The sequence below is a fragment of the Dendrobates tinctorius genome, unplaced genomic scaffold (genome assembly GCF_039654945.1).
Source record: "Dendrobates tinctorius isolate UK_male_01 unplaced genomic scaffold, ASM3965494v1 ptg000011l, whole genome shotgun sequence".
Classification (NCBI taxonomy): Eukaryota; Metazoa; Chordata; class Amphibia; order Anura; family Dendrobatidae; genus Dendrobates; species Dendrobates tinctorius.
In genome coordinates, this window is record NW_027361679.1 from 85,805,006 (window position 1) to 85,829,801 (window position 24,796).

Sequence of the window (24,796 nt, forward strand, 5' to 3'; positions counted from 1 at the left end):
CAGATATATGGTACTATATGAGGAGCGTACAGCTGTATAAGGTGTCGTGAAAATTTTAAATCTCCGTATATATTTTCTTAGTCACAGACTCTCCCAGTATGTATTTGACCGTAATCCAACCAGCAGATATATGGTACTATATGAGGAGCGTACAGCTGTATAAGGTGTCGTGAAAATTTTAAATCTCTGTATATATTTCCTTAGTCACAGACGCTCCCCAAGGATATATTTGACCGTAATCCAAACAGCAGATATACGGTACTGTATCAGAAGTGGACACCTCTATACGGTGTATGGAAAAATGTAAATCTATGTATATTTATTTCCAGAGTCACACACACACGCTGTCTCAGTTTGGATTTGACCATAATCCAAATAGCAGATATACGGTACAGTATCAGAAGTGGACAGCTCTATACAGTGTATGTATGGAAAAATGTAAATCTATGTATATTTATTTCCGGAGTCACACACACGCTGTCTCAGTATGGATTTGACCATAATCCAAACAGCAGACATACGGTACTGTATCAGAAGCGGACAGCTCTATACGGTGTATGTATGGAAAAATGTAAATCTTTGTATATTTATTTCCGGAGTCACACACACATGCTGTCTCAGAATAGATTTGACCGTTATCCAAACAGCAGATATACGGTACTGTATCAGAAGCGGACAGCTCTATACGGTGCATGGAAAAATGTAAATCTATGTATATTTATTTCCGGAGTCACACACACACGCTGTCTCAATATGGATTTGACCGTAATCCAAACAGCAGATATATGGTACTATATCAGAAGCGGACAGCTCTATACGGTGCATGGAAAAATGTAAATGTATGTTTATTTCTGGAGTCACACACACGCTGTCTCAGTATGGATTTGACCGTAATCCAAACAGCAGATATACGGTACTGTATCAGAAGCGGACAGCTCTATACGGTGTATGTATGAAAAAATGTAAATCTGTATATTTATTTCCAGAGTCACACACAGACGGTGTCTCAGTATGGATTTGACTGTAATCCAAACAGCAGATATACAGTACTGTATCAGAAGCGGACAGCTCTATACGGTGTATGTATAGAAAAATGTACATCTATGTATATTTATTTCCGGAGTCACACACACACGCTGTCTCAGTATGGATTTGACCATAATCCAAACAGCAGATTTACGGTACTGTATCAGAAGCGGACAGCTCTATGCGGTGTATGTATGGAAAAATGTAAATATATGTATATTTATTTCTGGAGTTACACACAGACGCTGTCTCAGTTTGGATTTGACCGTAATCCAAACAGCAGATATACGGTGCTGTATCAGACACGGCCAGCTCTATGCGGTGTATGTATGGAAAAATGTAAATCTCCGTCTATTTTTTTCCGGAGTCAAACACAGATAGCATGTATTTGTCCGTGATACCAGCTGGTACATGGTAGTGTGTGAGGAGCGTACAACCCCAACACGGTGTGGGAAAAAATGAACGCTCGGTAACTGTTCAGAAAAAAAGAATAAAAGTAGGAGTGCTGTGTAAAAAGCAGTCTGTACAGCAGTGTGCACACAGCAATGCAGCTATCAGGTAGCCTAATAAGGCAGCCTAATAACCAGCCCTGCTGCACATAAAAAATCCTCCCCTGTCACTGCACACTAACTGTACAGCACAATTGCTATCAGCACAAACACACAATGTTTTTTCTTCCCTGCTTATCTGTTTTTTTCCTGCCTAACACTCTCCCTATTGAGAAACAGTGGCAGCCAGCAACCTCTCCCTATGCTAACATCGGCAGAAGTAAAATGGCGGTCAGCATTCAGGGCTTTTATAGCCACTATGACGCCACACAAAGCAAGCCAATCACTGCAATGCCCTTCTCTAAGATGGTGGTGGCCGCTGCCCATGTCATCGCGTTGCCCACAGTGTGCGTCCTTGCACATTGGCAGAGAAATGGCGCCTGAAAGCATTATGGGAAACGCGACTTTGGCGCTCGGGTCGGCGACCGCATGGCCGACCTCACACTATGGTCGGGTTTTGCTCAGTGAGACCCGACTTTAGCAAAAGTCGGCGACTTTTGAATTTGACCGACCCATTTCGCTCATCTCTATTGGTGACTAGTTCATGTACGGTAGCTTTACATGAATATTGTTATTGTGTCATCCCTATTTCCTTACTGATTGGAAGCTCTTGTGAACAGAACCATCATGCCTGATGCTTGAATTGTTAAAATATGTGTTACTCTGTAATGTGCAATATTGCTTTTACGTGTAAGGCTCTGAATTGTAAAATGTGCATATATATATATATATATATATATATATATATACACACACAGTGCCTTGCAAAATTATTCCGCCCCCTGAAACTTTTAAACCTTTTCCTACATATCATGCTTCAAACATAAAGATACCAAATGTAAATTTTTGCTGAATAATCAACAAGTGGAACACAATTATGAAGTTGAATGAAATTTATTGGTTATTTTAAAATTTTGTGAAAATTCAAAAACTGAAAAGTGGGGCGTGCAATATTATTCGGCCCCTTTACTTAATACTTTGTTGCACCACTTTTTGCTGCAATTACAGCTGCAAGTCACTTGGGGTATGTCTCTACCAGTTTTGTACATCGATAGACTGAAATTCTTGCCCATTCTTCCTTGGCAAACAGCTCAAGCTGATGGAGATCATTTATGAACAGCAGTTTTCAGCTCTTTCCACAGATTCTCGATTGGATTCAGGTCTGGACTTTGACTTGGCCATTCTGACACCTGGATACGTTTATTTGTGAACCATTCCATTGTAGATTTTGCTTTATGTTTGGGATCATTGTCTTGTTAGACGACAAAGCTTCGTCCCAGTCTCAGGTCTTTTGCAGACTCCAACAGGTTTTCTTCAAGAATGGTCCTGTATTTGGCGCCATCCATGTTCCCATCAATTTTAACCATCTTCCCTGTCCCTGCTGAAGAAAAGCAGGCCCAAACCATGATGCTGCCACCACCATGTTTGACAGTGGGGATGGTGTGTTCAGGGTGATGAGCTGTGTTGCCTTTATCATTTGGCATTGTTGCCAAAAAGTTTGATTTTGGTTTCATCTGACCAGAGCACCTTCTTCCACATGTTTGGTGTGTCTCCCAGGTGGCTTGTTGCAAACTTTAAATAACACTTTTTATGGATATCTTTGAGAAATGGCTTTCTTCTTGCCACTCTTCCATAAAGGCCAGATTTGTACAGTGTACGACTGATTGTTGTCCTATGGACAGACTATCCCACCTCAGCTGCAGATCTCTGCAGTTCATCCAGAGTAATCATGGGCATCTTGTCTGCATCTCTGATCAGTCTTCTCCTTGTTTGAGATGAAAGTTTAGAGGGACGACCGGGTCTTGGTAGATTTGCAGTGGTATGATACTCCTTCCATTTCAATATGATCGCTTGCACAGTGCTCCTTGGGATGTTTAAAGTTTTGGAAACCATTTTGTATCCAAATCCGGCTTTAAACTTTTCCACAACAGTATCATGGACCTGCCTGTTGTGTTCCTTGGTCTTCATGATGCTCTCTGTGCATCAAACAGAACCCTGAGATTATCACAGAGCAGGTGCATTTATACGGAGACTTGATTACACACAGGTAGATTATATTTATCATCACTAGTCATTTAGGATAATATTAGAACATTCAGAGCTCCACAATGAACTTCTGGAGTGAGTTTGCAGCACTGAAAATAAAGGGGCCGAATAATATTGCACGCGCTGTATATATACATATAATTAATACTTGTTTTTGTTGTTTCTAGAGTCAAACATCAAGTGGAGTATCTGGGTCTGAAAGAAAACATCCGAGTACGCCGTGCTGGATTTGCTTATCGAAGAGTTTTTCATAAATTTTTACAAAGGTAAAAAATGCTTTTAACAATCGAGTCCTCAGAAAATAACTGTATAAACAATTACGATTACTAATATAATTTCCTTTCAGGTATGCCATCTTGACACCTGAAACATGGCCAAGGTGGAGAGGAGATGAGCGACAAGGGGTACAACATCTCCTGAGATCTGTGAATATGGATGCTGATCAGTATCAAATGGGGAAAACCAAAGTGTTTGTAAAAAATCCAGAATCGGTATGCTGTAAGAGTATATGCTCTGATAATACAGATTTATCAAGTAATTTTTGCCAGAAAAAAAAAATTCATGATTCACACCATATTTATTATGAGCAGTGGACACTTTTTGTGCCTTGAAGGACAAGGTGGAGTGGCGTCACTAAATGGGGCATGGTTGGGCAGGAAAAATTTTGGCTTAGCATGCGACTTTGAGCACACAAAAATTGCATCAAAATTGTAGCACAAACAATTTCTGGCACAAAGTAATCTAGGTGGTGTAAATTTAAATGAGACAAAGATTAAAAATATTAAACAGCTTGGAACATAAAGATATGGTACATCTGGCGTATTTTAAGACTGTCCAGCCTAGCTTTGCACTGTCTAAGAATTAGGCGGGATTGATAAATCTGCCCCAATGTGGCTTTTAATAGGAAAAACTATGCTGAAGATTTCATCTATAAAACACATGCTTGATATGTTCCAATATTTTAGTATTACAGCATAAAAAAGATGTGTCCATGTATATTCCATGTGTTTCATCAATTATTACGTTTCACTCTTTATCAACTGCTTGCAGCTGTTCCTGACTGCAGTAAAATTTATCAATTATCAATATCAATGAATATTTTACTTACGTTTAGATGAAGATGTCATTAGTCTAAACAGATTCTGGTCTTTCTATGATCAAGGCCTTTGAAGGCATTTTCAATTTTATGAAGTTGGAAATGGTGAGTGTCATTGGGTATAGGACTTTAAATGTAAATTTTGCATATATTAGGGTATATTAGCATTCTGATTTCAAGGAATTTTTAAGATTAGTCTAGAAAAAAAGTCTTGCTATAAACAACTAGAGGGATGTAAGGAGTAATATTTCTCCTTTGGGAGAGTGACATGCCTAGCATGGCATGCCAATGTGAGGAGTCTTATAGGCCTTGCAATGCTAATCTGGGAAATTAAATATGCAAATAGCCTCTTGAGAGAGGAAGAGGACTTGAACTCTAGTGTCACTTATTGAAAGTAGCAATTCTAAAAGGCAACAATGACCCGTTACCAGGCCTTGTCACATGACTTAGGTTAAGGGAATCCTTAAGTTTTCCCATGAACAAAACTTAAATAATAAACATAAATTCCACAATTGGATGTGTTAAAAAATGTTCCTGTTCTGAGATAATCTTATAAATGTGCCCCTGCTGTGTACTGTGTAATGACTGTGTGACCATGCAGTGACATGGTCTGAACATACCACAGCTCCTGGGCAGAGGAGGAAGCAAAAGAGTATACAGACATTACAGCACGGGATCACAATTTAAGCTTTCTGTGAGGTAAAGCTTTTGTTGCTTGTTTTTCAAGATGTTTTACCTCACAAAAGAATCAGCTGTGATCCCCTGCTGTCCTGTCTGTATATTTCTTTGCTTCCTCCCCTTCCCAGGAGCTGTGGTATGATCAGACCATGTCCCTGTACAGTCAGACACGGCCATTACACCGTACACAGCAGGAGCACATTTATAAGATTATCTCAGCACAGAAACATTTTATTTAAACACATCCAATTGTGGAATTTATTTTTATTCCAAGTTCTATTGAATAATGTATATCAGTAAAACCTGAAGCATCTACGCCCATTGCAAATCTTTCAAAGTGCCCCGACCACATAACCTTCTTAAGTATTGGTGTGTTCTCTGTGATGAAGGTACCCTTGGGATTTCTCATACAGCTGGGAGCAACAAATAATTCTGTAACCCCTTATACGTAGCTATCATGAAAGTACATGACAAGCACTCTGTAAGGCAATGTTCTCTGCAAACTTTGAAAAAAATCTGCTGCATTTAACAATTCAAACAAAACTCATGCCCCTTGTGCACTTTAAGACACTATTGAATTGTTTGCTGTTTTTGAGGGGATTGGGGGTTCCTTTTAGCCTTCTATTGGGGAGCCTAAAAAACACATGCAAAAAAATGCATTATTATTATTACGTTCAGTTTCTGCATCAAAAAAAGCATGAACAAATATTCAGCAAAAACCCAAAAATCAGCAAATTTCTGTTGTACATTTTAGAGCAGAAAAATGTAGCATTTATACAAAGTGGGAACATGGGTTACATATTCCCCAATTTTCTCATGTGAAAAGAAACCAGCACCCTCCCAACCTCATCAAAGTGATTGATGGTTAATGGTTATAAACCAGTGAGAAGAGAGAAGTCGGGTGATGCTGCAATCTTTCAATCTTTCTCACCGAGTGTTGATCCTTTCATATCCTTATTAAGATTTAATTTATATTTCTTCTTCTTTCAATTGAACAATTTTTTTTTTTTGCATTGACATAGCCATGAGAGGTTTTATGTGAAACGAGTTGTAGGAATTAATGACACCTTTCACTTTATAATATATTGTACTCAAAAATGGGATGAAAAAATCCAAGTGGGATGAAACGGGGAAAAAAAAATGCGATGGCTGCTCGCTGCCCAAAAGAAGTTCTGTGACTTCTGCTCTTCAAACTCCAAATATCCCCCTCTCTTCTGATCCTCAATGTGCCTAAACCACATATAGTATCCACATGTTTAGTATTTGTGTAGCGATAAGAACCTGCTTAATTTACACGTGCATGTCTCCAGAAGCGTGAGCTAGGCATAATGTATGGGCACTACAATGTAATGGGCACTACAATGTACAGGGACTGCAATGTACTGGGCACAGCAATGTACGGGCGCTACAATGGCAGAGTTGCAATTTTTACTTAGGAACATCCACTGCTGCTTTGTTCTGGAAAATACTCATATAGTCACAATTGTAGATAAATTCCAAGAGTGGTGTAATTTCCAAAATGGGGCCACTTGAGGGAGGATACTTCTCTTCTGGTACTTAGGAGCTCTGTCTTGTATATGGAGTCTGTGAGAAGCTGGTCACAGACTAAAGATTGTTGAATCCATGGGCGTAGAGCGGATTCCACATCTTTAAGGGATGCTGACTTTTTCCAGCATGGAGCACTGGTTATGTCAATCTTATTGTTGTGCTTTATTAGAGATTTGCATGATCATCACTTTAAGGTGCACAAATCTCTCCTGGAATGTGTTCAGCCTCAGGAATCGATTTTTCCATTCACAGACAGTAAGCAGAGGAAAGACAGTAAGCAGAGGAAGATGCGCGGGTTGGATCTAATGTACACATGAGACCAGACAAGAGAATGGTAAAGGTAAAACAAGTCACTAGTCCCATTATGAGGATGGGTGCAGAAGATCCAGTCCAAGGTGATGGTGCTTGGCTGCAGGAAAATACCTTCACCGATGTACAGATAACTTTGGGGGTCCCGATTGCCGAGCTCAATTCCGGAGGGGAGGCTTAGGGTATTTAGGACACTGGCAAGGAAATGGAGAGGTTGTTGCGGGCTGGAACTGGATTCATGTGCCAGGGTCGTGGTATCTGTCATCTGGATTTGAGGAACCATTGTAAGGACTGTTGTTGTCGGCTGGAGCTGGATACACGTGCTATGGTCATGGTATCTGTCGTATGGATTTAAGGACCTATCCTATGGACAGTTGTTGCTGGCAGGAGCTAGACACATGTGCTGCTGTCATGGTATCCATCATTGGGAGGAGCATGGGCTGTGACTGCAGACTATTCTGGTGGGAAATACAAAAGCTGTGGGCTATCGACTGGTATGGGGGCAGTGGAACTTTTGGCCCTGGGTTGGGATCTTGTCGACTGGTAGCATTGCATTGTGGCCATCTACCCGGAGTTGCTGTAAGACATGGACATAAGAAATAAAAAAAAGTTGCATTTTTTACTTGCCTCGGTGATTATTACAACCCAAAACCTCAGATCTTCACAGAGTCCTTAAACTATTTTACAATAATTTGTTCTAGAAGAATCAAATAGTGCTCCTCTCGATTCTTGCCGTGTGGCTAAGCAGCACTATATGGACACATATGGTGTATTGCCACGTTCAGCCAAAATTGTGTGACAATTTTTGGTGCCATTTTTACCCATCTACCTGTGTGAAAATTTTAAATCTGGAGCTATGGAAAAAATTTTGGAAAAATGTAATTATTTTTTCTTAATTATCAAATCATATGAAATTCTGTGATACACCGATGGTATCGATATGATCACTGCACCCTTAGAATAATTCATTGCAAGGTGTATTTTGTAAAATGTGGTCACTTATGGAGGGTTTCCGCTTGCACCTCAGGGGCCCTCCCTGTGGGTTATGACACTTCACTACAATACAGCGCTCCTTCCCTCCTGAGCTGTCCGCTCTGTCTGAAAAGTGGTTCTTGAATAAATGTAACGTATTGCTGCATGCGTGAGAGATTGTACAACAAATTGAGAGGTCCATTTTTTCCTATTAACCCTTATAAAAATGACTTGAGGCCAAAATAATATTTTAATAATAAAAATGTAAATATTCTTTCTTCACTGCCCAATGGTATAGATATAAAATGGAGTCACTTATAGAGGCTTCTGCTATTTTAGCATCTCAGGGTCTCTGCCAATGTGATATGGCACATCCAGCCTAGAGGATACTAATAAAAACTAACTTTTAATTAAATCATAGCTGAAAAATACAGCATAGCAGCAAGAGCCCAAATCCAAACCTAACATCTACTATCAAGATACTGAAAACAACAAAAAAGCATTCCCATCCTTTCGTAAGAATGCTAGCTAACATATCTGATTAGTGGTGCTAGGACTAAATAAGTAAACTGTCACAGTGCAATAACATGAATGAAAAAGGAAGAAACATTGTGGTTCTCACACAATTGAAGTGCAGACCCTCTTTTTGGGATAATAGCTCCACTTGGGTACTGCCCTTGTTAGGGCAGGAGCAACTGCAGAGGGCACGACAGGGCAGAGTGAGGTACGCTTTTACCCGTATGGACGTGACCCGGAGAACAGTCTGCACTTCAATTGGGTGAGATCTACAATGTTTCTTCCTTTTTCATTCACTTTATTGCCCTGTGACAATTTACTTAGACAATTTACTTATTTAGTCTTAGCATCGCTAATCAGATATGTTAGCTAGTATTCTTACGAAAGGATGGGAATGTGTTAGGTGTGGATTTGGGCTCTTGCTGCTCTGCTGAATTTTTAACCTATCATTTAATTAAAAATTAATTTTTAATAGTATCCTCTAGGATGGATGTGTTAGTAATACTGAGGAGGTGCCCTGTTAAAGACAGAAACAAGGGCCTTCATTGCTTAACAATGTGACATGGCACCCTCAAACCATTCCAGCAAAATCTAAACTCCAATGTGACGCTTCTTCCCTTCTGAGGTTTGCACTGTGCCTCAGAAATAATTTTTAGCTATATATAAGATATTTATTTACTTAGATGAAATTGCGTAACAAAGTGTACTATTCATTTTCTCCTTTTTTCCTTTTTCAAAATTAAAAACTTGAAGGCCAAAGCAACATTATAATGGTAAAACTGGCAATTTTCCATTTACACAGTCCAATGTTATACAATTCTGTGAGTCGCCAGATGGCTAAAAATGCTCACTACACCCCTAGATTAATTTTTCAAGAGGTGTAGTTTCCAAAATCTGTGTGCGGCAAACAGTTGCTTTCCAATACATTTGTGGAATCAGGATACTCATAAGAAATTGCACAACAAATTGTATGGTCCATTTTTTCCTGTAACCTTTGAAAACGAAAAATTTGGGACTGAAGTAACATTTTTGCAAGAAAAATATATTTTTTTCATTTTCACGGTTCAACATTATAAAATTCTGTGAAGCAACTGTGGGGTCATGATGCTCACTGCTCCTCTAGATAAGTTTCTTGAGGGGTTTCCACTGTTTAGGCACATCAGGGGCCTTGCAAACACGACATGGCGTCCGTTATCTATTCCAGCCAATTTTGAGCTCCAAACATCAAAAGGTGCTCCTTTATTTTCGAGCCATGCTGTGTTCCTAAACAATAGTTTTCTGCCACATATGTGGTATCTTTGTACTCACTTTACACATCAAATTGAATTGTCCTGTTACCCTTCGGAAAATGAAAAACTTGGGGCATAAAAAGATTTTTGATAAAATTAAAATGTTCATTTTTTCCTTCCACATTGCTTTAATTCCTGTGAAGCAACTAAAGGGTTAATAGTCCTCTTCAATGTGATTTTTGAGGACATTGAGGGGTGCAGGTTTTAAAATAGTATCACTTTTGGGTATTTTCTGCCACAAAGGACCCTCAAATCTCTTAAATGTGATGTGGTCACTAAAATAAAATGTTTTGTAAATTTTGTTGGAAAAATGAGAAATATCTGATAAACTTTTAACCCTTCTAACTTTCTAACAAAAACAATATGTTTAAAAAAAAATCTCTTACCATCTCTCTATCCATGATGTCCAAAAACAATCTGTCTTCTATGGACATTGCTACCTTGCTGTCCTCTCTTGTTCTGTGGAAAACTGTGCACCCTATGTGATCTTGGTCGCCGTCACATGTGTGGTCTTCAGAGGAAGAATCAGCTAATGGACAAGGTAGAGGAGCATTGTGTGGCAACTCTTTTACCAGGAAGCTACTCTTACATGGCTGGAAGATAGACGGATGTCCATTTTCAAGATTATTGGTAAGCATGCTTTTGACTGAGGCCGGCTTGTGTGCTCCGCCTAGGCAGACGTCTTCTATGATGACCCATCCAAGGTCATGCCTCTGTGTGTACGGAGCGTTCCTGGAGCTGTTTATACATTCTCTAGTCTTGTGGACTTGTAGTATATCTCTTCCCAGAAGTAGAGCTATTGGGGTTCCTGGATCCATCTCAGGTATCTGGTGGGCTATACGCTTTAGATGGGGGTGATGTCTCGCCACCTCCTATGAAGGTATTTCTGACCTGTTGTCAGGAATCTGGTTGCACTCCAGGATGGTCGATAATGATAGGCAGGTCTGGCCATCTATGGACTCCACTTTGTATCCGGTTGCTTTTCTCCCCGCTGTCTCAACGGTACCTGAACACGTCCTCAGAGTGTAGGGAGAACCAGGGCCTACGATGCTGAAGTTGTCAAAGAAGATGGAACTGGCTAGGGACCTGTTAGTTTGGTCATCCAGGATTGCATAAATCTTGAAGGCTTTGTCCTTGCAGCCTGCAGTATAGACTCGGACAAGACAGGTTTTTGAACAGGACCTTCCTCCCCTGAGTCCTCTACAGATCTCAGTACATTTAGAGCTTACCTCAGGGGTGTCTTCATCAGTGTCCTTCTGCTTCCCATCATGCTCCTCTGCTTGCGACAACACTCGTGGAGGTGTTCCAGGGTGCAAGGCTGTATTGTGATCCATGCTGCTGCATTCTGCACATTTCACGCTAGCTTCACAGTTCCTGGTGAAGTGAGAGGTTGCGGCACAACATCTGAAGCAGATGTTGTTCTCCTTGAGGAAACCTTTGCGATCCTCTAAAGACTTCTCCCTGAAGGCTCTGCATTTTAGTAGAGGATGTGGTTTCTTCTGTAGAGGACAATATTTACTGACATCCTGAGGTTTGCTCTCATCTGGAGGGGGTTTATTCACCTTGTGAGGAGGGCCTGTGGAATCAATGTTAGTTTTGTGGACTGCCACGGGTCTCTTACCAGATTTGACACCAGTGGCAGTGGAACACGACAGAGTAAAATCAAAACTAGGGTTATTTGTAATCCTAGATTGTTTGGTGACAAAATCAACAAATACAGTGAAAGGAGGAAATGATACATTATGATTGTGTTTATACTCTGAACCACATGTAATCTACTTTTCTTGTGGGTTGTAAGGAAGTTTCTTTACTATCAGATTAACACCCTTAGAGGTGTCTAAGAATGCCAATCCGGGCAAGTCTCCTTCCTGCTGAGCAACCTGCAACTCATTCAATAAATCTCTCAGTTCTCTAAGCTTTAGATAACCTTTAGGTCCTATCTTAGGAAAATCCTCAATTCTTTTATATAAAGCATTCTTTATGACTTCTACTGACCCATAGCATTCATCGAGTCTTTCCCACACTTTATGTAGGCCTGTGCGAGGATGCTTTACATTAATGTCTCTCAGTCTTTTGGCATGCACGAGTAACTCACTTCCGAGCCACTTTACCAGGAGATCTAACTCCTCACTACAAGAAAGGTCCAGACCATGAATGGTGTTCCGGAACGAGGCTCGCCATGACCGATGGTTCTCGGGTTTGTCAGTGAACTTTACAAGTCCCTTTGTAACCAGTTCTTGGCGGGCAAGGAACTTTGCAAGGTCCTTGATGACTCCGTCAGTGCTGGCACGAGCCGGTGTGTAATAGTTATGTCTTGTGTGGGGTGCATCACCATACCTGTAAGACACTTGTGACTCCGGACAGTCTGTGCAGTACCTTGTTGGTGAAGAAGGTGTCTCTTTAAGACGGGATGGGAGCTGTACCTTCTTTTTCAGTGGAACAGTAGCTGTAGTCGACATCTTTGTGCTGGACGTCTCCTCGCTTATGGTAGTGAAGCTCGGGGTTGGAACACTGGTAATCGGCATGGGCTGATCGATATGATGCGCCAGGGCTGTTATCTGTGCCAGAATGTTGACGGACGTACTCTGCAACGCATTGCGCTGGATCTTGCTGCTCTAGATCTGGTCCGTGAATGTTGCTGCACCTTTCATAATCAAGATCTTTCATAGCTTCCAAATACTCTGCTTTAGCTATTGCAGCTGCTGTCTCTTTGTCTGCCGAAAAGTCTTTCTAGCTCTGCTTGCAAACGTGCAGTTTCTGCTTCGCTCTCTGCCTGCAAGCGTACAGTTTGGGCTTGCAGACGTGCAGCTTCCGCCTCTTGAGCTGCTTGTCTCAGCTTTAGATGCATCTCTCGTTCGGAGGAGGAGGATCTCGCTTTGACTGCCTCGGCGTGAGCGACAGCAGCTAGCTCTGCTAAGGACGACCTGCTGGAGCATGCTCGTGACCTTGTTTTGAGTGAGGATGTACTTTTCCGAGACATTGTGAGTTTACCTGAGTACTGCTTAGTATATTGGCGGGAAACAGTCTATGTATGGTGGGCTTCCGCATGGCGGGAAAGATGTAGCACTTCTTGGCGGCTACAGTAGCGTTCTGCGGCTGTATGGTGGCTGCTGTGATACCCGTATGCAGAGCAGTGTGGGTGTTAGCGGTCCCGTACAGTCTATGCAATCACTGCGTGCGACCAGCGGTCCTTTACTGAGCCCTGGGCTCTCATTCTCTGCGGCTGTATGGCGGCTGCTGTAATACCCATATGTGGAGCAGTCTGGGTGATAGCGGTCCCGTATAGCCTGGGTAACCACCACTTGCGACCAGCGGCTCCTTAAGTCTTATTCACTATCGCTGGCATCTAGCATCTGTTTTACTGGGCCCTGGACTTGTCTCCTGCGGCTGTATGGCGGCTGCTGTAGTATCGGCGTGCGGAGCAGTCTGGGTGATAGCGGTCCCTTACAGCCTAAATTCACTATCGCAGGCATCTGGCATCTGTTTTACTGGGCCCTGGACTTGTCTCCTGCGGCTGTATGGTGGCTGCTGTAGTACCGGTGTGCGGAGCAGTCTGGGTGATAGCGGTCCCTTAAGCCTGTATTCATTATCGCAGGCATCTGGCAATCTGTTTTACTATTCTGCCTTCAGGCACGCTGACACGTTGTGCACTCCAGCATACAGCATAAACCACAGCTCTGTCTTCCAAAATAAGCAGACTGTTCTCTGTAGTCGATCTTGTTTATTGGTGAAGAGTATAGAACATGCGGTAAAACTGTAAAGAATACAAATGACATGCATAGGTATTGGGCAGATGATCACAGCTAACACAAATACAGAAGCATTCAGTGTGATGCAACCTACCTAGAAAAAAACAGATGTCTAATTACATCTCTGATAAACTCTCTGCACACACTGCATTGTAAGAAAGATTAAGCTTACCAGATATGCTTTACAAGGATAACAAACTCGAGTTGGAGAGTTAACATGGAGGACAGGTAAACACATGCATCCTATGATATACACAGAAGCAAAATGGCCCTTCTTTGTCCCAGAATATATTGCTTCCTTCCCACGAAGCATAGCTTCAATCCCATGTGCATTGCTTCTGTTAAAGCACAGACTGAAAATGTTATCAAAGACACAGCATAAATTCAGCCACCACTAGATGGTACTATAACTAACCCAGCACATAATACAAACATTCTTTGCCCTATTCAGAGGGCAGAATAGATACGTTGAAGCGTTCTAGAGTTATTACCTCTTAAATGACACTGGTCACAATTGTAAAAGTTTGCCTTGTCAGGAAGGTGAAAACCGTATAGAGATGACCACGGCACTACTGTATAATGGTGCACAAGTAGAATTAATCCCCTCAATGACATGTAAGAAAACTTGGCACTCACAGTTGATGAAATTAAATATATGATTTAATATGCAATCCAGCAATAAAGGTTCACAAACGTTTCGGTCTACAGTGGACCTTCTTCAGTGTTTCTGTCCATTTGAAGGGATATCAGATTGCATTTTATCCCATGGGTCAGGCAGGAAGCACTGAATTTGGTGTCCACCTCTGGTTCAAACCGACGCAATGAAGGAAGGTGAAAACAGGCTTGGGGGTGAAGGGGTTAACGTCTTATTTTCTTTCTTCTAATCTATTTAATTTCTGCAGTTATTCCTATTGGAGGAAATGCGAGAGAGAAAGTTTGATTCCTTTGCCAGAACTATCCAGAAAGCTTGGAGGAGATATATTGCAAAGAGGAAATATGAGCAGATGCGAGAAGAAGGTAGGAGACAGTAACAATGTAACCAATGTAATTACAGACAAGATTTTCGCTATTGTCAAGGTTTTATCATTAAGTATGTTACATTTTAGGTTTGTTTCACATGTAACATAAAAAAGCTAATAAAAAGGTTTTGTTTTTTTATTTGCGGTAGCTTAGGTATATAGAAAAGTGTATTGGACTATTCTTTACTTTAAGGCTCGTTCAAATGGACGTATTTTCGGTCAGTGTGCTGTTCGCATATTCAACAGGAAGCATACTGATCCAATAATAACTACTGTATCTGCGCACACCAAAGTTTTTTAGCACAGACCAATAGTATGGAATAGTCTGGTCTGAGCTATACACCACATAAGAGCATGTCAATAACAGGCAGCTCCTTCTCTCATCTGTTATGTGAACAACCACATAAAGCCTGTCATGTCCACAATCTGCTTGTGTTTGAGAATGACCGTCTAAACAGCACCTTAAAGGGGTTTTCTGGTTAAAGTCTGCAGTCAATCTGTGTGAATGCAAACCTATGAATCCCCCCAGAGCATGCACTGTGTGCGGCAGGGCTTCGCCGGCTTCAGACTCGAGAATGGAGGCTATGTGTAAGTCATATATAGTCCTGGCCAGTGGCTGCCTACTCTCTCTATACACTTGTATTGAGCTGAGGCCAAATGACGAACAGTGTTGCGGACGCCAAGTGGGCGTGCCAGACTAGAGGTCGCGGCCTTGCTCCATACAAGTGTATGGAGAGCGAGGCTGCGCCCACTGGCCGTGAGTATGTATAACTCATACATACCCTCCGGTCCCGGGTCTGAGAATCCCCGCAACGCATAGACCTGGGGAGATTCATAAGTCTGTAGTCACACAGAGTGACTGCAGACTTATCGGTTTAAGGCAACAGAAAGGTATAACCCATGTCCCTGGCACCTTCTGAATTCTCACTCTACTCTATATATGCTACAGCTATTAGTAAGGCGGGCAGGGTGAAAGAAAGGTTAGCTTATTACTACACTGAACTTATGCAAGGGCGGACCTACCGCACGTGCAGCCCGTTTATTTAACGGGGCCCTCGGGGGAGAGGGGGCCCCTCCAGCCTCCAGCACCGCATGGCTAATTCATGGCTCCCAAGCGTGTGACTGGGCTATGTGTTCTGTGCACACAGGACCTGTGAGAGGAGAGGAGTCAGGGGTCACATGATCAGGGGCCTCAGGCTCTGTGTCTGTCTGCATTCTGCTGCAGGACTGCTGCGCTGGTTGTCATGCTGCTGGATGAGGTAAAGTTTCTGTGTGGGGTCAGGAAGGTTTTAAAGGCCTGTCACACTAAGCGATATCGCTAGCAATATCGCTATAACGTCACTGGTTTTGTGACGTAGCAGCGATATTGCTAGCGATATCGCTATGTGTGATCCTTACCTCCGACCGGCTCCCCCACTGGTTATCGTTGATCGCGCGAGAACGTCCTGGGCCATTTCTCGTCATCAGCTTCCTGCTGGGCTTCCTGTGGCACCGACGAGCGACGCGTGGACGCGGGCGGGAGGACATCAGGATCGCCTCGTCTGACAGGTAAGTAGCGACCGCCAACCGTTGCTATGTCGCTGGTGAGATCTGCCTGTGTGGCAGCTCACTAGCGACCACTTAGCAATGCACCAGCGATCCTGACCGCGTCATATCGCTGGTCGGGATCGCTGGTGCATCGCTAAGTGTGACAGTACCTTTACAGTGTGGATGTAGCAGAGCCGTGTGTGTTCGAGGTGGACGGAGCGAAGCCACGTGTGCACGAGGTGGACGGAGCGGAGCCACGTGTGCACGAGGTGGACGGAGCGGAGCCACGTGTGCACGAGGTGGATGGAGCGGAGCTGCGTGTGCACGAGGTGTACGGAGCGGAGCCGCATGTGCACGAGGTGTACGGAGTGGAGCCGCGTGTGTACGAGGTGTACGGAGCGAAGCCGTGTGTGTACGAAGCAGAGCCACGTATGTACGAGTTGTACGGAGCGGAGCCGCGTGTGCATGAGGTGTATGGAGCGGAGCCGCGTGTGCACGAGGTGTACGGAGCAGAGCCGCATGTGTGCGAAGCAGAGCCACGTATGTACGAGGTGTATGGAGCGGAGCCGCGTGTGTAAGAGGTGTACGAAGCGGAGTCACGTGTGTACGAGGTGTATGAAGCGGAGCCGCGTGTGTACGAAGCAGAGCTACATATGTACAAGGTGTACAGAGCGGAGCCGCGTGTGTAAGAGGTGTACGAAGCGGAGCCGCGTGTGTACTAGGTGTACGAAGCGGAGCCGCGTGTGTATGAGGTGTACGGAGTGGAGCCGCGTGTGTACGAGGTGCACGGAGCGGATCCGTGTGTGTACGAGGTGTATGAAGTAGAGCTGAGTGTGTACAAGGTGTATGAATTGGAGACGCATGTGTACGAGGTGTACGGAGCGGAGCCGCGTGTGTACGAGGTGTATGGAGTGGAGCTGCGTGTGTACGAAGCAGAGCCGCGTGTGTACGAGGTGTACGGAGCGAAGCCGCGTGTGTATGAGGTGTACGGAGTGGAATCGCGTGTGTACGAGGTGTGGGGAGCGGAGCCACGTGTGTACGGAGCGGAGCCGCATGTGTATGGGGTATGCAGAGCCGTGTGTGTACGAAGTGGAGCCATATGTGCACTGGATGTATGGAGCGGAGCCAAGTGTGTACGAGGCATACAAAGTGGGCTTCTCCCACCGACACAGGAGTACTCGGCGGAGTCCCGAGGAGCACTTTAAAACTCGCATGTGACGTTTCACCGGAAGTGATGTGCTGGAAGCTGACCGGAAATGAGGTAATTTCATGAGGAGATTGTGACGGAACCAGGAATGCTTCCGATCCATCACCATGTCCTCCTCCGACAGCGCGGACAGCAGGATTGCCTTGGAATCAGGGATGCCGGCCATGTGTGCGGATCATGATATGTCCTGCACCGGGAGGCACAGGTGGGCATTACTATGGGAGCCGGCCTGCTATAGTAGCTTTATAGAATCTTTCTTTATTTCTTTCTTTCTCTCTCCCTGTTTCTTTCTTTCTCTGTTCTTTCTTTCTCTCTGTTTCTTTCTCTGTCGCTGTTCTGTCTTTCCCTCTCTTTTTCTTTCTCTCTCTGTTCTTTCTTTTCTTCTTTCTCTCTCTCTGTTCTTTCTCTCTCTGTTCTTTCTTTCCCATCTTTCTTTCTCTCTATCTCTCTGTTCTTTCTTTCCCCTCTTTCTTTCTCTCTGTTCTTTCTTTCTTTCTTTCTTTCTTTCTCTCTCTCTCTGTTCTTTCTTCCCCTCTTTCTTTCTTTCTTTCTTTCTTTTTCTCTCTGTTCTTTCATTCTTTTTTTCTCTTTCTCTCTCTCTATTCTGTCTTTCTCCTCTTTCTTTCTTTTGCTCTCTATGTGTTTTTTTTTCTTTCCCCTCTTTCTTTCTCTCTGTTCTTTTTTTTCCCCTCTTTCTTTCTCTCTCTGTTCTTTCTTTCTCTCTCTCTTCCTTTCTTTTTTCTTTCCCCTCTTTCTTTCTCTCTGTTCTTTCTTTCCCCTTTCTTTCTCTCTTTCTGTTCTTTCTTTCTATCTGTTCTCTCTCTTCTTTCATTCCCCTCTTTCTTTCTCTCTCTGTTCTTTTTTTCTGTCCCCGCTCTTTCTTTCTCTGTGTTCTTTCTTTCCCCTCTTTCTTTCTTTCTTTCTCTCTCTCTGTTCTTTTTTTCTTTCCCTTCTTTCTCTCTCTGTTCTTTTTCTTTCCCCTCTTTCTTTCTCTCTCTGTTCTTTTTTTCTGTCCTTGCTTTCTTTATCTGTGTTCTTTCTTTCTCTTTCTTTCTTTTTCTCTGTTCTTTCTTTATTTCCCCTCTTTATTTTTCTTTTCTTTCTTTCTTTCCCTTTCTTTCTCTCTCTCTGTTCTTTCTTTCGCTCTCTGTTCTTTCTTTCCCCTCTTTCTCTCTCTCTGTTCTTTCTTTTGCTCTCTTCTTTCTTTCCCCTCTTTCTTTCTCTTTCTGTTCTTTCTTCTTTCTCTCTCTGTCCTTCTCTCTGTTCTTTCTCTGTTCTCTCTCTCTCGCTCTCCTTTCTTTCTTTCTTTCTCTCTCTCTGTTTTCTTTTTTCTCTCTCTCTGTTTTCTTTCTTTCTTTTCCTTAGTAACAGTCAGTGTGCCCACAGTACCAGCCACTGTGCCCATAATGCCAGCCACTATGCCCCCAGTACCAGTCAGTATGATCAGCAGTGCTAAATGTGTGCGGTTTGGCATGGACATGGGTGTGGCTAATCACGAAATGGGTGTGGTCGGGGTGTGGCCTAAAATTTGCGGCTGTGTGCACCGCAGCCTTTGTCCCTCTTTCCCTTCAAAAGTTGGAAGGTATGGCTAATTATTTACCTATTCAAATTTACCATATGGAGCGCCGCGGATCCAAGGCGCAAGGAGAACAGCACTGCGGGAGGCGGCGGGAGCGGGTCCTCAGAGTGCGAGCGCTGGTGCAGAGGAGCCAGCCCTGAGGTGAGATCAGCATCAGTGCTGTGCTGCGCTGTTGCTGTGGGGGAGGAGAGGAGGAGACAGACTGACTGTCACTCACTGTGTGTGTGGCGCTGGCCGGACAGTGGCTGCAGCCGCAGCGTCAGTGTGTGTCTGTGAAGTCACTGTGTGCCGTGCCCCATAACTAAATGCTGCAGCTCAGGAATGTGCGGACAGTGGATGGATCCTCTTGGTCTATCCTGCCCTGCCTTCTCCAGGTAAAAGTACCAGAGCTGAGCAGGACTGAGGGACTGGGACCGAGGCAGGCATAATTTTGGGGGGTTCCTGGGGGAGAACGGAAGCATGGCAGGCATGATTTTTTGGGGCTCTGTCCTGGGTGAGAACTGAAGCATGGCCTGGCTGCTCATGAATGGGGGCCTGGGAGAAGCATGGTCTGGCTGCTCATGAATGTGGAGGCCCCTGGCCTGGGGAGAACTTGAAGCATGGCCTGGCTGCTCATGAATGGGGGCCCCTGGTCTGGGGAGAAGCATGGTGTGGCTGCTCATGAATGTGGGGGCCCCTGGCCTGGGGAGAAGCATGGCCTTGCTGCTCATCAATGGGGGGGGCCCTGGCCTGGGGTGAAGCATGGCATTGGCTGCTCATGAATGGGGGACTCCTGGGGAGAAGCATGGCTGCTCATGAATGGGGGGGCCCCTGGGGGAGATGCTTGCGGCTCATGGGGGGAGAAAAACCATGAATCGGGTGGCCCACATAGGGGGAGAAGTAGCATAAACTGGGGGGGCACATGGGGAGAAGCAGCATAAACTGGGGGGCCACATAGGGTGAGAAACACTATGCCAAAAGTAGACCGCATATGGGGGAGAGCATTGTGAAACAAAGGGAAGCGGGGGTGCCTATATATATTACCTGGAGGCTGTCTTGGGCTATATATATTATTTAGAGGCTATGCTGGGCTGTATATATTACCTGGAGGCTGTTTTGGGCTGTATATATTACCTGAAGCTATGCTGGACTGTATCTATTACCATAAAGCTATGCTGGACTGTATATATTATCTTGGGTGGAGGCTATGCTGGGCTGTATATATCACCTGGAGGCTGTGGTGGGCTGTATATATTACCTGAAGGCTGGGCTGTATATATTCAGTGGAGGCTGTGTTGGGCTATATATATTAATTGGAGGCTGTGTTGGGCTGTATATATTAATTGGAGGCTGTGTTGGGCTGTATATATGAATTGGAGGCTGTGCTGGGATGTATATATTACCTGAAGGCGGTTGCTGGACTGTATATATTAACTGGAGGCTATGCTGGGCTGTATATGTTATTTGGATGCTGTGCTGGGCTGTATATATTAACTGAAGGCTATGCTGGGCTGTATACCATATTTTATTTGGAGGCTGTGCTGGGCTATATATATTAACAACTAGAGGCAATGCTGGGCTAGTGGGCTATGTATGTTATTTGGAGGCTGTGCTGGCCTGTATATATAATTTGGAGTCTGCAACTGGCAAATCTAATATATAAAGCTCAAAGTGTGTATGTATGTGTGTATGTATGTGTGTGTGTGTGTATGTGTGTATGTCCGGGATAGGCATCCGCACCGTCGCAACTACAGCCACAAAATTTGGCACAGTCACACGTCTGGACCCCGAGAGCGTCCTAAGCTATGTTGTGAGGCGAAATTTTAACCCCGCACATTCCAATTCACCAAAGAATTTTGCCCCTATCTACATACTGGGGGAAAAAGTGTGTGTGCGTCAAGCCCTGCCCCTCATTATGATGTCACAATGCCCCTATTTGCATACTGGGGAAGCAGTGTGTGCATATCAAGCCCCGCCCCTCATTATGATGTCACAATCATTGCCATGGCGAAGCTGATGTCATCAAAGGTTGCAAGCCCTGCCGCCGCTCATTATGATGTCATAATGGTTGACTATGGGATGGAGGATGTGTGATGGGTTTATGGGCACCGGACTATGGGATGGAGGATATGTATGATGGGTATATGGGAACGGGACTATGGGATGGAGGATGTGTGATGGGTATATGGGCACTGGACTATGGGATGGAGGATATGTATGAGGGTATATGGACACGGGACTATGGGATGGCGGATATGTATATGGGCACGGGACTATGGGATGGAGGATGTGTGATGGGTATATGGGCACTGGACTATAGGATGGAGGATATGTATGACGGGTATATGGGCACGGGACTATGAGATGGCGGATATGTATGATGGGTATATTGGCACGGGACTATGGGATGGAGGATATGTATGATGGGTATATGGGCATGGGACTATGAGATGAAGCATGTGTGATGGGTATATGGGCACTCGACTATGGGATGGCGAATATGTATGATGGGTATATGGGCATGGGACAATGGGATGGAGGATGTGTGATGGGTATATGGGCACTCGACTATGGGATGGAGGATATGTATGATGGGTATATGGGCACGGGCCTATGGGATCGTGGATATGTATGATGGGTATATTGGCACGGGACTATGGGATGGAGGATAATTATAATTTTCTATAACTAACCACAGTTAGTTACTATGCCCGGGCAGTGCCGGGCTCTTCAGCTAGTAATAAATACAGCCCAGCAGCACCCTACAAATATTATATCCAGCCCTGCATAGCCTCAATATTAGATAGCAACAAATAACAAATAACTTTGTTGCCCTATGAAGGGCGGGGGGGGCCTGAAAAATTTCTTGCACAGGGGCCCACTACAGTCTGTGTCTGCCCCTGAACTTATGAGTTGTCTCACTCTCTTGCTGGAGCGCTAATTGTTGTATAAATGATTATACAGCCACTGTCACAATTGTACACTGGCCTCATCAGGTCTGAGAGACTATCTATTAAATGCATTGTTTCGGATTATAAAAACTGTCTGCCTTCAGCCTGAAAAATCGCACCATCCATTTAAAACTTGTGTCTGGTAATTGCAGCTCTGCTCCACTGAAGTGAATGTAGCATTGAAATATCAGTGGATGTATTGACTTTGTGTTGTATTTTTGCTTCATTTTTAGCAGTAAATTATGACTATAAGTCACTGTATGTAACAAAACCCATTCTGTTTGTCTTTTTTATTACCGCAGCCTCCAACATTTTATATGGACTTAAAGAAAGACGTAGAAATAGCATTAATCGCAACTTTGTTGGTGACTACCTGGGTATGGAAGATAAACCTGAGCTACGACAGTTCATGGCAAAGCGGGAACGAATAGACTTTGCTGATTCTATCAATAAATATGACAGACGGTTCAAGGTATGGACACCAATGGCGAAAGTATGATCCAGTTGGCATGTGAGCAAAGTAGATAATTTATTGTTTAGTCTATTAAAGGAAATGTAGATTTAATAACAAGCTTTTTCAGTAGCAGCGGAAATAGAGGGGGTTATTATCCAGAACTTCTAAAACCCATTGGCATTGAATGCAGCATGCAGTTACGTGGTAATGGTAATGCTCTCTTGAGAATCCCGTGTCTAGTGGTAGACGGTGCCAAGCCCTACAGCTTTAGGGGGAGGTATGTAAAGTGGCTGCCGGACACATAGTGAATGGGAGATATATATAACAGAGGTGCATGTCCTCTGTGATATAAACCTGGAGTAATGCTAGAACGCATTGTACTAAGAGGGGTTAATCAGACATAACAATTTGATTGGGATCAGCTGAAGAGATGGCTCGAGGTACTGAGTCCCATTCGAGGTACTGAGACTCAAGAGGTCAGCATGGTCCAGGATTTATTGCACCCAATTATTATAGGCCGGGACTTTGTGTTGTTTTTGGACTTGTGGGGGAGGTGGAGAGACCTTGACTGCTCAGATAAGAGATGGGTTGCCTCTTAAGAAGTCTTACCACACCCAGAATCGATGGGTTTCCTCTCTGTGTAATGGTGGGGTATGAGGAGCTAATATCCTATGAAGCCAACATTACTGAGATATAGGTGAATTTGGGGTCTCCCCAACATAAGGACCTAACTGAAAAAGAAGGGTTCAATAATGTAACCGTTATAAACAGTATGAGTGCAGGAGGTGGGGTCTGAAGCCATATTTCCTTATTTTATGATGAGTGGGGACTTATTGTATTGGGTTACTAAGGTAAGAGAGGAAATAGTGCAGCAATTGTTGGTACCAGGACCTTCTAGATGGAGAGAGTTAGACATGGCCCATTCACATGTCTTATGTGGCCATCTGGGTGTTGCCAAAACCCCAGAACGGGTCATGTGAAGGTTCTATTGGCCCAGATGTCACCGACAAAAACTCTTTATGAGTAAGGTGAAGAGGGAACTATGTAAGGTCTTGAAAATTACACAACGGAAAACGTCAGTATACCATGCTCAGACAGACGACCTTGTGGAAAGGTTCAATTAAACCCTAACGAATATGCATAAGAAGGTCATAGAAAAGGACAGTCGAGACTGGGACTGTCTCCTCCCATGTCTATTAATCCAGGAGGTTCCACAAAGGACCATCTCCAGGCTTAAGAGACTCATTCCCGGGTCTACAATAGTTAAGCCAGGGTGCGAGAGTTCACCCCTGAGTCTTCGTGCTTATTCCCACGGTAGAGAGCAAGTTGTTGGCCAAATGGAAAGGTACACATGAGGTGTTAGAGAAGCTGGGTTAAGTGAACTACTAGATTAATCAACCATCATTACCAGGAAGATGAAAGCCATACCAGATCTGCCAAGTCAATCTTATCAAGTCATGGCAAGACAGTAAACCCTTTGAAACTCTATGTTTGCTGGTTAAGCCAGAAGGGGACATTGAAGATGTCACCATAACTGAGATGCTGTCAAAAACCGAAAAATAGCAGTGTCAAGAATTGCTGCAGCAGAACCTGGGACCTGTTCTCATTTTTGCCGGGGTGTACAGATGTCATAGAACACGAGGTTCCAACAGAGCCCCATGTGCGTGTGAACTTGAAGCTCTATGGCATTCCAAAGGCCCGGCGAGAACTGATCTTCAAGGAAGTGAAGCGTATGCTGAATCTCAGAGTCTTTGAGAAATCTAGGAGCAGGTCTGATCTAGCCAGATTGTCCTTGTTCAAAAAACAGATTGCGAATGGAGATTCTGTAATTATTATTGGAAGCTGAATGAAGTCTCCAAGTTTGATTAATATCCTATGCCATGGGTCGATGAGCTGATCGAGAGACTTGGGCTAGCAAGGTATATAACCATCTTAGAGCTAACGAAGGGATATTGGAGAATTCCCATGTCACAAAAAGCCAAGGAGAAGACAGACTTTTCCACGCCTGATGGGTTCTTCCAATAAGGCCAGATGCCATTCTGACTGCATGGACATCTGGCCACCTTCCATAGGGCCATGGCCTGATCCTCGCACCCCATAAAAATTACGCTGCAGCATACCTAGATGATATTGTAATCTTCAGCCTGGATTGGGACCCTCATCTATGAAAGGCAGCATTTCATGTTCTCAATGAGGCGGGGTTCTCTATAAATCCAAAAAAAATGTGTCATAGGGAAAGAGAAGGCCAAATACCTTGGATATGTAGTATGAAGAGGCAAAATCAAACCCCAGGTCAATAAAGT

At 43.9% G+C, this 24,796-nt stretch overlaps 1 protein-coding gene across 5 annotated transcripts in view; it reads left to right on the forward strand.

The window, feature by feature from the left end:
* MYO1F (myosin IF) overlaps nt 1-24,796 on the forward strand; it is a 233,401-nt gene that overhangs the window by 153,789 nt on the left and 54,816 nt on the right. For all 5 annotated transcript variants that reach the window (XM_073544137.1, XM_073544127.1, XM_073544167.1 and 2 more), the window contains 4 exons: nt 3,788-3,886; nt 3,967-4,111; nt 14,680-14,794; nt 22,342-22,511. In XM_073544137.1, coding sequence (XP_073400238.1) covers nt 3,788-3,886; nt 3,967-4,111; nt 14,680-14,794; nt 22,342-22,511 — 529 coding nt within the window. The remainder of the gene's footprint in view (nt 1-3,787; nt 3,887-3,966; nt 4,112-14,679; nt 14,795-22,341; nt 22,512-24,796) is intronic.